Source organism: Petaurus breviceps, unplaced genomic scaffold (assembly GCF_028583685.1).
Source record: "Petaurus breviceps papuanus isolate PSGF00001 unplaced genomic scaffold, PetGlider_PUasm1.0 178, whole genome shotgun sequence".
NCBI classification, from domain to species: Eukaryota; Metazoa; Chordata; class Mammalia; order Diprotodontia; family Petauridae; genus Petaurus; species Petaurus breviceps.
This window is the reverse complement of record NW_027185777.1, coordinates 15,183,371-15,195,462: the sequence shown is the minus strand read 5'-3', so window position 1 is coordinate 15,195,462 and position 12,092 is coordinate 15,183,371. Positions and strand designations below refer to the sequence as shown.

General features: G+C 39.8%; 1 protein-coding gene across 1 annotated transcript in view; it reads left to right on the top strand.

Annotated features, from left to right (window-relative positions):
- CUNH10orf67 (chromosome unknown C10orf67 homolog) overlaps window positions 1-12,092 on the top strand; it is a 111,077-nt gene that overhangs the window by 65,786 nt on the left and 33,199 nt on the right. The window contains exons 13-16 of the mRNA XM_069086120.1: window positions 3,521-3,643; window positions 4,340-4,401; window positions 5,439-5,545; window positions 5,634-5,699. Of these exons, the coding sequence (XP_068942221.1) occupies window positions 3,521-3,643; window positions 4,340-4,401; window positions 5,439-5,545; window positions 5,634-5,699 (358 nt within the window). The remainder of the gene's footprint in view (window positions 1-3,520; window positions 3,644-4,339; window positions 4,402-5,438; window positions 5,546-5,633; window positions 5,700-12,092) is intronic.

Below are 12,092 nucleotides of genomic sequence, written 5' to 3'. Positions count from 1 at the left end.
TGCAGTTCATCTTCACTATTGGGGGGAAGTATCATCTTCTAATCAATAATAGCATGTTCTATGACATGTCTTCTTGAGTATGATGTTGTACTGGTGCCACCTCAAATAAGCAGAGCCAGGACAGCAATTGGGGCTGTACCTTGTGATTTAGTATTGATTACCAATTGCCTTATATATTATTCTCCAATTGTTTCATCTTCATAAGCCTTTCCTTACCAAACAGATTGTAAACTGGTTGAGAACAGGTTGTCACATTTTCTACTTATTCTGTAGTCTGTTTAGCACCTGACATGGTAATGGGAAGTAATAAGCTTTCTGAAATAGTCATTGATTAACTGGCAGTTAAAGAGAAAACATTTGCTTACAGAAGGGCTTAGGGGTTGGAATGATGAGGCAAAAAAATGATTCTAATAGTGTTATTTTCCAAGAACTTAAAGGGAGTTGAGTGAACCATTGACAACAATGGTAAGTTATATTATTTATTTTATTAATCATAATTGGGCACAATGTGAATAAAGGGGATGTTTGCAGAAATATAGGGAAAAAATCATAATATGTCAATTGCACTGATCATCAGAAGGAGAAAGAAGAGATGCTTAGGATATATGTGTCCCTTTACCATGTTAATGTCATTCATTAACAGTACAGACCATGACTTGTCATTGTCCCAGTCTTAGAGGATGGCCTCTGTTATAAACTGATTCCAAAGCAACCTAAGCATTTATGTTTTTAAAAATATTTTTCTTAGATCTAAAAATATCAAAAATGTTTTAAAAAACATTTTATTTCTGATTTTGGGTCAGTTAGTGAGACATTGAGATAATATGACATAGTGACTACCAGACTGGGTTTGGCATCAGGAGAATCTGGGTTCAGATCACTCCTCTGATACTGACTGAATGAGTTACTTAACCCACAAATGTTAAGGCAACTTCCCAGGACTCACCTACTAAGTCATACACAAGTTTCTATATGCATTGGTGGAGGGAATTCTCTTACCAGGATTTCCTCATACTGATGAAATCACTGATCCTTCTTGAAAAAGTAAAATAGAATATTTAGCCAAATTCTGAGGGAAAATTTAGTGATTGAACTAATTTACAGAAAGAGAGGAAATAAAGGGATAGGAAGGGAGATCATCTATTCTGTGGCTCTCTACTCAATGAAAATTATTCTACTTCATTAAGCTTCACAAAATTTAGAAACCATAGCGTTCATTTCCCAAATAACTAAAATTTCATAGATATGTTTTATCTTATGCACTCAAGGGACTTGAAAAGTCAGTTAATAGATGTTTAGGAAATGGATTGCTGAGTCATCGTCCTGAATTCTTGATTTTATTTACCTTCTTCCTAGTTAATAAAGTCGTCTTTTTATATCAGCTAATATCTCTATTTATTATCACCTCTACCTGTTGTTCAATTGTCAGCTGTTTGCACCTGTCAATGAACTGATCACATAGAGACCAGTGTGCGTATTCCAGAGAACATGGAATGTCAGCAGCTGATAAAACAGAACCATGGCTTAGAGGGAATGGGGGAAATGAACTTGATAGAATTACATTGAAATTTTAGTTCCAACAGAAGAGCATACAATTATTGTTTGCACATGGATTGGGTCTTTTTTTTTTTCAAGGAACATTTTAGGTCTTTGTAAAAATATCAGTGCTATAAGGGAGCTTGGATAATTATTTGCTGGAAGCTAGATATTGATCTGCTGTAGACTCTACTAGCTACAGCTGAGATATGGCATTAAGCTGGATATGGGAAGAGGGAGAATAAACTGGGAGTTGTTCCACTGTATATCTGATCAGATACAAAGACTTTTGTAGATGTGAAACCATCAATTCCCGAGCCAGAAGGAGGCATCATAGAGATCATATAATCTAGCCCCACCATTTTATGGATGAGACTTGAAGAGGTTGAGTTATTTCCCCTGATTAGCTTAAAAGATCTGTTAGTGATAAAGTTGGGGGTGAAGAATTGGACCTTCTTTCTCCTGTATTCTTTCCTTTAAACCATGCTGTCTCTTAATAATTATAAGGCAACTAAACCCTTCCTGGGTTCTCCAGAACATCAATTCAAAGACTGTGTCCTCTGCTCTCAAGTCATGGGATCAACCACTGCTAAAAAGTCTGGGAGCAGGGGAGAGAGGTGGGATTTGGAGTTGAGGGAAAGGGCTTCCTCCTCTATGGCAAACTCAATTGAGATAGGATCACATCTTTTCAGCAACTAATGTTGTTTGGGTACAGTGAGATCCCAAATTTTTGTTGATTATGAGATGGATCAGATTATTTCCCTCCTCCCCTGCAATTTCCATAGGTTGAAATTATTTTTAAAAATCCAGCACAGTTCCCTCTATTAACACAGGGAGAGTTGTTACTCATAGTCTCTTCTAGGTATGTAGTAGTGTACGTACAGTGAATAATCCCACCTCTGTAATTCCTTGAAGTTATGCTACCTTACCGGGAGTCAGATGGTGACAAATCCCAGTAACTCATTCACTCTTCAATGACTTTATGAGTCTTGAGTCAATAATAGACTTGTAGAGTGTTGGAATTGGAAAGGATGTTGTAGTTTATCTAGTCCAGCCCTTTCATTTGGAAGATGAGGAAACTAAGACCTGGGGAAATTTTCCAATGCAGTTAGTGGCAGATCCAAAGCTAGAACCCCGGTCTCCTGATTTCCAAGCTAGTGCTGTCACCACTGTTCTATAGTTGCTTCCCTTAAAGTGTAGCAAAGAGAATGGGAAGATAGTGAATAAAGGATGCTGCTGGGCTTGGACATTATTGGATCAAGTCTCTTAAGCTGTCTTCTTTTAGCCAAGTGTGACTCCAAGAGATCAGAGGCAGCCCTATATCTCATTTCCCTAGGGGAATCGGTGGGGAGACCCTAGACGATTTAAAGTGCTATTTTCTAGGTCTTTAATGATCCTAGGAATCCCCAGTATATTCCTTTAGAACTGCCAATCCGAGGACTGATAGCAGGAGAACCAAAGTGGCAATGTAGGGAGCAAAGAATGTGCCAAGAAAAGTTGGCTGTTAAGAGAGAAGCAGGGGTCATAAGTCAGCTGTGCAGGAGGTAGGAAATCAATCCCAAGGGTCAAAATAGAGCTAGGGATGCCATGTCCATGGTCAAGCAGAAAGAGAGCAGTTGATCTATGGGAGCAAGAAATTGCTGCTACTCCCAGAAGTTGTGGTATGGCCTTCAGCCCCTCTGCCACTCTAAGGCAGCCAAAAACAGTATATAAAATCAAGGAAAGCTTTGACTTTGGGGTTGGTCTTGCTAAATTTGCCTTTATAATATGTTTGCTGAGTGTGCTGATAGGAGGGACAGCTTGAAAAGTAAGACATCATGTTGGCAGAGTTATACCATTCTGGTTTTGAGAAATCTGGCTTCCTGGTGGCTTTTACCATCAGTCTTTCTTTGTGTTCCCCTGGGATGTGTACGTGCTTGGAACAGCTTGGTTCACTGGGCCATGGACCAAAGGACTAGTTCATGATGGCTGTGTCATGAGATAGGTGCCAATTGCATCCTTGATGGCACCTGCGGAGACCTTCCTGATTTTCTTGGTTGTGCCTGTGTCAGAGGTGATGGGACCATGGCAGTCAGTGGTCACAGGTCCCTAAAAGGTTTGGAGTCAGGTAAGTAGTAGTCCAAAGTAGAGGCAGGCAAGGGGCCTGCGAAAAGCAATGGATCAGAATAGAGGCGGTCATTCAAGGCACTCTGGAATCAGAGAACAGGAAAAAGATGGCAGAGGTCAGACCAGCATGATAATGATGTCAAAGAGCAAGGGAAAGAAGAAGACCAAAGACTCAGGAGGCACTGGGGAAGCAGGAGATCTGTGGGAATCTGAGAGCATAGAAGGCCATAAGATCAGCACTGGGTCAAACAGTCCAGACAATCAGGAGATAAGATAAAGTATTCAGACTATAGACACAGCAAAGAAAACTTGAGACTGAGACCTTTTTCTACTCCCAGTCAGAAAAACTTCTCTGTGCTTCCTGTAGGGGTAAGATTTAATTCCAGAAAGGACTAGGTAGGCTATTGTTAAAGAGGAGGGTAATCATAGGTGAGCTATATTGGGAGGGGGGCAGGAAATTAACCTGGCTGTAGAGGGGAGTGGGAAAGCAAAGATAAGGGATGACCAAATGCAATTGTTCTGAGCCCTAATGACAAGGGAGAATCAGTCCACCTGCAGGCAATAGGAAAAATCTACATGTGGCCAGGATCTGGGCCCATATCATTAATCCAATGCTCCCTAGCAGTCATTTAACCATATTTCTCCCACTTTGGTCCTGCCCTTTTGTTGCTTCGAGATATCATATGTGTCTCACTAGGTAGCAATGAATTAGGAAGTAGGTCTGAAAGTAAAGACCAGGAGACCCAAGGAAAAATAGAGGTGACGGTCTAACCCTGGGAAATGCCTCAAAATTATAGGTTAAGGTAGAACAATACATGAAAACTGGGATGATGAACAGTCAGTAGAGTGTATGCAAATATTAGCAGTAGAGATGAATAGCAGATCCAAGCCAGGTGAGCCGGCAGGAGCCAAGAAGCTGGAAGAAACCAGAAATCTAGATTGAACAATAGGGAGCCAGGTAGTGCGTGGAGCAGGAAGATGAACTTCATCCAACAGCTGTGATGATACTGGTTTTTTTTGAAACAAGTAAGTGTGGAAGAAGAGGCATTGCCAACTATGGGTTTCAGTATGTCTTGTTGGTCAAACTTCAAAAATGTGGTGAAGATGTTGAGTTTTGGAAGTCAAATTCTTATATATTTTCTATGACCAAGATCAGGTTAGTTATTGAGACAATTCAGCCTGTCTTTGGCATGAATTATCAGACTTTCTCTGGAACTGTGAAGAGATGACCTCAGTGTTCATCTGAAACTACAATATTTATCTCAGTTTATTTTTTTATTTTGTCAGTCAAGAGTTGGGATGAAAGAAGCTACATTACCAGGTTTTATGAAAGAAGGAACACCAGCGGGAAAAAGTGAACGGAGAAGACTGGAGGTATTACTTTCATTGTCATCAGTAACATAGCTGTCTTTATTAGAAAGTTCTAGAGAAAGACAGAAATACCACTAACTGCACTGAGGGCTAACTTTATGAATAGAATAGTGACCCAAATAATGTCCCCTCTCCCCTTTCCCATTCACTGATAACTAAAATTGTACCATTACAGAGTCATTTCTTTGTCTTTTCCCCCTGTTAAAATGAAGATTCCTCTAGGAGGAAGTAACACCACCACACTGAGAATAAAGACATGAAGGCTGAGACCAGATAACCGATAGATATCCTGTTATTTCCCTGCAAAAAGACTTTATGTCCACCTTTTTCTGGTGCCTAGATATTTTTACCCATCTTATTTCTGAGTAGTTCTTCAGCCTTTTTACTGTGGTTGAGTTAATTAGGTTAATTCTTGGTTGTATTAGAAGGACGATCTAATATGGAGAGAAGCAATAGACAGTAAACAGTCACTGGAGTTTCAAGTCAAAAAGCTGAAGAAGATTATGGAGACACAGAGGAAACATTTAAAATGGTATTTTAAATCATTTCATCATTTCAAAACAAAACCAACTTCGATTTTGTTGAGTAAACTATTTAAGCCTTTTCATTTTTTTTTTCAGCCTTCAAACTGAAGCTGATCAGGAAAGCAAAATGTGGCAAAAGAAATGCTTAATTCTAAGGAACAGGTGTAGTATTGCATGATGTTGGACAGACCTCTATATTATAAAAAAATTATATGGTCATCGTTTCATTGAATACCATTTGCCCATATGAACTAGGTTTCTCTTCCTATGGGAGCCTTCCTATCGCTTTTATATTTGTGAAAGAGAGAATTCACTTTAGGGATCTGCTTGTCTGTGTCTCTTTATTTGGGCTATGAAGGATTCAAAAGTTGTCCCTCAGTGGATCCATTTCCCAGAAGATAGGCTCTGCAGCATTGAATGAACATACCCAATATCTAAGCTCCTGACCTGTCAGTGTTGCTCTTCTGATGTCCCATTTATGTCTACAATTAGAAGCAAAGCAAAGTGCTTCACAATATTATTGAAAATTGGTAATCCTTGGCCTTCTCTTCTCCCGAGGAAAGAATTTCATCACAAGTGTTACTTTACAGGTTCTATTTTCTAGTCATTTAATTATTTTCATTGCTCCCGTCTACACCATCTCATTCTTTTTTTTTATTTCCAATTTATTTATTTATTTTTAGTTTGCAACATTCATTTCCTCCAGATTTTGAGTTACAAATTTTTCTCCCTGTCTTTCCGCTACCCCCTACCCCAACATAGCAAGCCTACTGAATACCCCTTCCCCCAATCTGTTCTCTCTTATATCGTCCCCCATCGCCCCCCCCAACTTTCTAGTAGGGTAAGATGGATTTCTTACCCCCGTAACTATATATATATCTTATTTCCCAGTTGCCTGTAAAAAATGTTTTTTAAACATTCGTTTTTAAAATTTTGAGTTCCAGATTTTTTCCCTACTTCCCTCCTAACCCACACATTTCCATAGTAGTTATATTGTGAAAGATTAACTATATTTCTCTCCATCCTATCCCACCCCCCAATTATTGTTTTCGCCTTTGACCCTATCCCTTTTCAACAGTGTTTGCTTCTAACTACCCTCTCCCCCAATCTGCCCTCCCTTCTCTTATCCCCCCTCTTATCCCCTTCCCCCCTATTTTCCTGTAGAGTAAGATACCCAATTGAGTGTGTATATTATTCCCTCCTTAAGCCAAATTCAATGAGAGTAAGGTTGTCCCCTTCCCTTTCACCTTCCTGCTCTTCCCCTCAGTTGTAACAGTTTTCTCTTGTCTCTTTCTTGCCTCTGTAATTTACCCTGATTTTTCTCTCCCTTTCTCCTTCTTCCAATAAATTCCTCTCTCACCTCTTAATTTTGCTTTTTTAGATATCATCCATTTATATTCAGTTCATCCTGTGCCTTCTGTCTATGTATACGTGTACATACATATGCCCACATTCACATAAATATTTATATACACATATACCCTCTTATACACACACACACACATATACATTCCCTTAGCTATCCTCATACTGAGAAAAGTCTTATGAGTTACAATTATCATTTTTCCATGTAGGAATGTAAATAGTTGAACTTTAATAAGTTCCTTATGATTTCTTTTTCCTATTTACCTTCTCATGTTTCTCTTGTTTCTTGTAGTTGAAAGTCAAATTTTCTGTTCTGCTTTGTTTTTTCATTAAGAATGCTTGAAAGTCCTCCATTTCATTGAATGACCATATCTTCCCCTGAAGCATTATACTCAATTTTGATGGGTAGGTGATTCTTGGTTTTAATCCCAGTTCCTTTGACCTCTGGAATATCATTTCAAACCCTTCAATCCCTTAATGTAGAAGCTTCTAGGTCTTGTGTTATCCTGATTGTGTTTCCACAATACTCAAATTGTTTCTTCCTGACGGCTTGCAATATTTTCTCCTTGACCTGGGAACTCTGGAATTTGGTTATGATACTCCTAGAAGTTTTCTTTTGGGGATCTTTTTCAAGAGGTGATCAGTGAATTCTTTCCATTTCTATTTTGCCCTCTGGTTCTAGAACATCAGGGCAATTTTGCTTGATAATATCTTGGAAAATGGTGTCTAGGCTCTTTTTTGATCATGGCTTTCAGGTAGTCCAATACTTTTTATATTATCTCTCCTGGATCTATTTTCCAGGTCAGTGGTTTTTCCAATGAGATATTTCACAGTGCCTTCTATTTTTTTCATTTGTTTGCATCTGTTTTAATAGTATCTTGATTTCTCAGAAAGTCATTAACTTCCATTTGCTTCAATCTAATTTTGAAGGAATTATTCTCTTCACTGAGTTTTTGAAATTCCTTTTCCATCTGGCCAATTTGGCTTTTTAAGGCATTCTTCTCCTCATTGGCTTTTAGGTCCTCTTTTGCCATTTGAGTTAGTCTATTTTTTAAGGTGTTAATTTCTTCAGTATTTTTTGGGGTCTTCTTTAGTGGGCTGTTGACTTGCTTTTCATGATTTTCTTGCATCATTCTCATTTCTCTTCCCATTTTTTGCTCCACTTTCCTTACTTGATTTTCAAAATCCTTCTTGAGCTCCTCCGTAGCCTGTAACTAGTTCATATTTTTCTTGGAAACTTTTGATGCAGGAGTTTTGACTTCATTGTCTTCTTCTTGTTCCGTGCTTTGATCCTTTTTGTCCCCCAAAAATGAATCTATGGTCGGATTATGTTTCCTCTGCTTGCTCATATTGGCAGTCAATTACTTGACTTCTGAGCTTTTTGCCATGGTAGAACTCTGCTTCCAGATTCCAGAGAGCTGTGCCCCAAATTGCTAGAGTTTTTTCAGCTGCCAGAGCTATTAGGAAGGTGCTGTCTCTGCAGCCCCCACAAGTTCTGGCACACTGGCCACACACCCTAGGACCACCAACCATGACTGTGACCCAGATCCAAGCAGGTTAAAGCAAAGGCAATTACCCTCTGAATGGTGGTTTGGTTCCCCTACAATCTGCAGTCCAGGAGCTCCAGAAGCAGCCATGCAGCAGCAGCTGCAGCCACTGCCATGTCTCTGCCACCTCTTGCCCTGGGGACAGGGGCCCAGTTGCACTCTTCTGTCCCCCTGTTCTAACAGAGTTCCACACTGACCTTTTACTTTATCTTTGGCATTTATGGGTTGAAAAGTCTAGAAACTGCCACTGGTGGTGATTCACTCTCCTGAAATCTGCTCCAGCTGCCATTGATCGGGGCCACCCTGTAGCTGGAACAGAGTTGCTCATGTGGTACTGTGCTCAGCTCCCAGCTTGGGGTGCATTAGACCTTTCCTGTTGGCCTGCTGGGCTGCCTTCAGCTGGAGATTTGTTTCTCTCTGTCAATTTCTGGGTTCTGTAGCTTTAAAATTTGTTTAGAGTCATTTTTTTACATGTCTTGGAAGTGATTGGAGTGGGAGCTCACACCAACTTTGTGTTTCTACTCTGCCATCTTAGCTCCACCCATCTCATTCTTTCTACCTTAAAATTAAAAGGTCAAAAGGAGACAACATAGTGTAAAAAGTCTATACATTTTTCCAGGTATCTGAAAAGGCTGGTTTTCAGGCCCTGAACTATAATTGTGTTCATTTCTTTAAAGTGGTTTTCACTTATTTCCTACTTCCTTTGCACTATGAGCCTCCCCCCCCCCCCGCTATTTTCTTCTCCACAGGATAGTCACAAAGCTTCATTGTAGAATGAAACATTAATAATAATCTATGCCCTTATACTTGTAAAATATCCTACTAATATATTCAGTGAATGACAAATGGAATGAGGCTCTCATTTCATAAGGCCAGCATTCACCCCAGATTTGATATCATGTCATTTTGAGATGCAAATGGCTTTTCTCAGAGGCATGCAGTGTTGATCTCTCAATAGAGAAACTGACCTAGAAAAGGAACACAATCTGTTTCAGAATGAACTTGAGTGTAAACTCCTTCAGTTAGCTTCTGAATGTCCAGTTATCTCTGTGAGGCAAGGTTTGACTGTGTGAGAGCTTTATCTCCCACCTTTGAAATTCTTGCTTGGCTGCACTTCCCAGGTAGCCTTGAAGATGTGACCTCCTCTTTCTTGGTCCAATCCTTGCTCAGAGATTCCCTGAAGTGCCTGTGTTCTATGCTACATTTGAAGTTGGTTTGGTAATCACTTGTTTTTTAGCACAAGGCAAGGGAAGGAAAAAGCCTAGATAGAGTTTGGTTTTAGATTTTGCAACATTAATAAAAAATTAAAAATTAAAATCATTGGATTTATTTCTTACTTTCAGCTTGGATCCACCAAGCTAGGATGACTAGCTATTTTGGTTTCAGGTACAATTCTCTGTCTTGTTTGAATTCTATGTATTTCCCACTATTCACTGGCATCCTCTATTGCACTCTTTGCACACATCTAACTCTGCATCAAAAAAGATGTTAAGATAAATCATAGTTTTTAAATGAAACAAAAATCAGGAAATAGAAATGACTTAAAAGTAGAGAAAATCTTCTAGAGAGTGCCTGCAACAGGCACTGTGGAAGGATTTCGAGGAATTTAACCTCTTCCCATACTGCAACCTCTCTTGAGGCAAGTCCTGGTCCCTTCACACCAGGGCTATTGCAATACTTTCTTTGTTGGTCTCCCTGCCTCAAGTCTGTCACCACTATGGTCCATCCTCCACTTACTTGCCAGAATGATCTTCCTACAGGTATAGGTACAGGTCTAATCCTGTCACCACTTTATACTGCTCTCCCCCTTCTTTAAACTTCAGTGGATAGTTGTAGTGGAGAGCAAGGGTCAGGTTTGCTGTTCTGCATTGTGGCCATGTGCCTTAATACTCCTCTACCTCTGGGGTCATAGGGTTTCTCCTCTTTTCTTCAGAAGGCTTGATTTGGGAACTCCTACAATGGCTGGTTTTCCACTCTCCTTGGCTGCCATATCAGGGGCCAGCAGGATTCCAAGTTTTCTAAATAGGTCCATCTAATATGCTGATGGTCTTCCTCATTCTTTTCCATCAAGGGTATAATAGTAAAGTACACAGGCTGGCATCAGCGTTTCCTTATTCTCAGCACATGAACAGCCCATCTTCTTCCCTGGACAGGATTATGTGGCTAAGTAGATGTCCCTTCTTGAGGCACTCAAATCTGTCTGACTTCAGTGGCTGATTGGTGATCTCCACAGACTATGAACCTATAGAAAGAAGGTTGCCTATCCCTCTAATAACCTAGAATGCTTCTCCTTTGCAAGGGGATGGGTTTTCTGTTTTCTGTTTTCTTTTCTTTTTTATTTGACTCTCTAGTAACTAGTTATAGGCTTCATGTTCTTTACCATCTATTTTAAAGTTTAACCCAGACCTTTATAATACCAATACAAGTGTGAGCCTAGAGTCACATACTACAATAAATGCCAAAGGTACCCAGTTATTGAAAATAAGGACCTTTTCAAAGGATGGTTGGCTTTGGGAATATCTATAAACCATGACATCCTTGGAAGGACTTAACTCTTTGGTGTGGATAACCATCATGTCTCTCCCAACTCTTCTCTTCTTAATTTGTTTTTTTTTGTTTAATTTGTTAATTTATTTCACTCGTGTCTGAATCCTTGTGACCCCATTTGGGGTTATCTTGGCAAAGGTCCTGGAGTGCTTTGCTATTTCCCTCTTCCTAATTACAATACCTCTATCCCTCCACCAATCTTCATCATCTATGTCACTCTCTGATCAGGCTTTTTGCTTCCCAGTCTTTTTATTTCTAAAATATAGTGCCCACAGTTCCAGTTATGGTCTGATCCAGGAATGTCATCACCTCCCTGGCTCTGGACAGTATGTTCACATTTTACAAGTTGGGTTTGCTTTTTTTTGCCTGCTATAACATGCAGTTTGTTGCCATGGAGCTCTCAGTACACTAAAATCTCTCTGTGGCTTTCATTGGAGCTTAATTCTTGCTATGCCTCTTCATCCCTCCCATCCTTCAGCAGCTGGCTTTTTGATCCAGACATAAGATTTTCCATTTGAAACGTATTTCACCATTCTAACCTAAGACATTTTTTAGAAAATCTGAGATGGTATGGTCTAGCACAGTGGAAAGAGAATTGGCTTTGGAGCCAGGCAACTTGTGTTCAGATCCCAATTCTACCCTCTATTCCCTGTGTGACCTTAACATTTCCAGCGTTCCCTTTCCCCAGCTTTTTAATTTTACTATGAGGAACTTGAACAAAATGGCTTCTGAGTTCCCTTCCTTCTAAATCTATGATCCTAGAATCTCAGTTTTGTTATCCCACATGTTTGTTTTCTCTCATAGCCCCATGTCATCTACAAATTTGATAAGCATTGCCATATGTGTCTTCATTCAAATCATTGATTAAAAAAATTGAAAGGCATCAGATCAAGGATATACCACTAGGACATCCTCTATGCTAACTTTGACCTCTTCTTTATCATTCTTAAAATCTCCCTCTGTCTCTGTCTCTCTCTCTGGCTCTCTATCTCTCTCTCTCTCTCTTTCTCTCCCTTCCATTCCCTCTCCCTCTCCTTTCCCTCCCTCCCTTCCTCTCTCTCTCTGTCAGTCTCTCTCCCTCGCTTCCTCCCTCCCT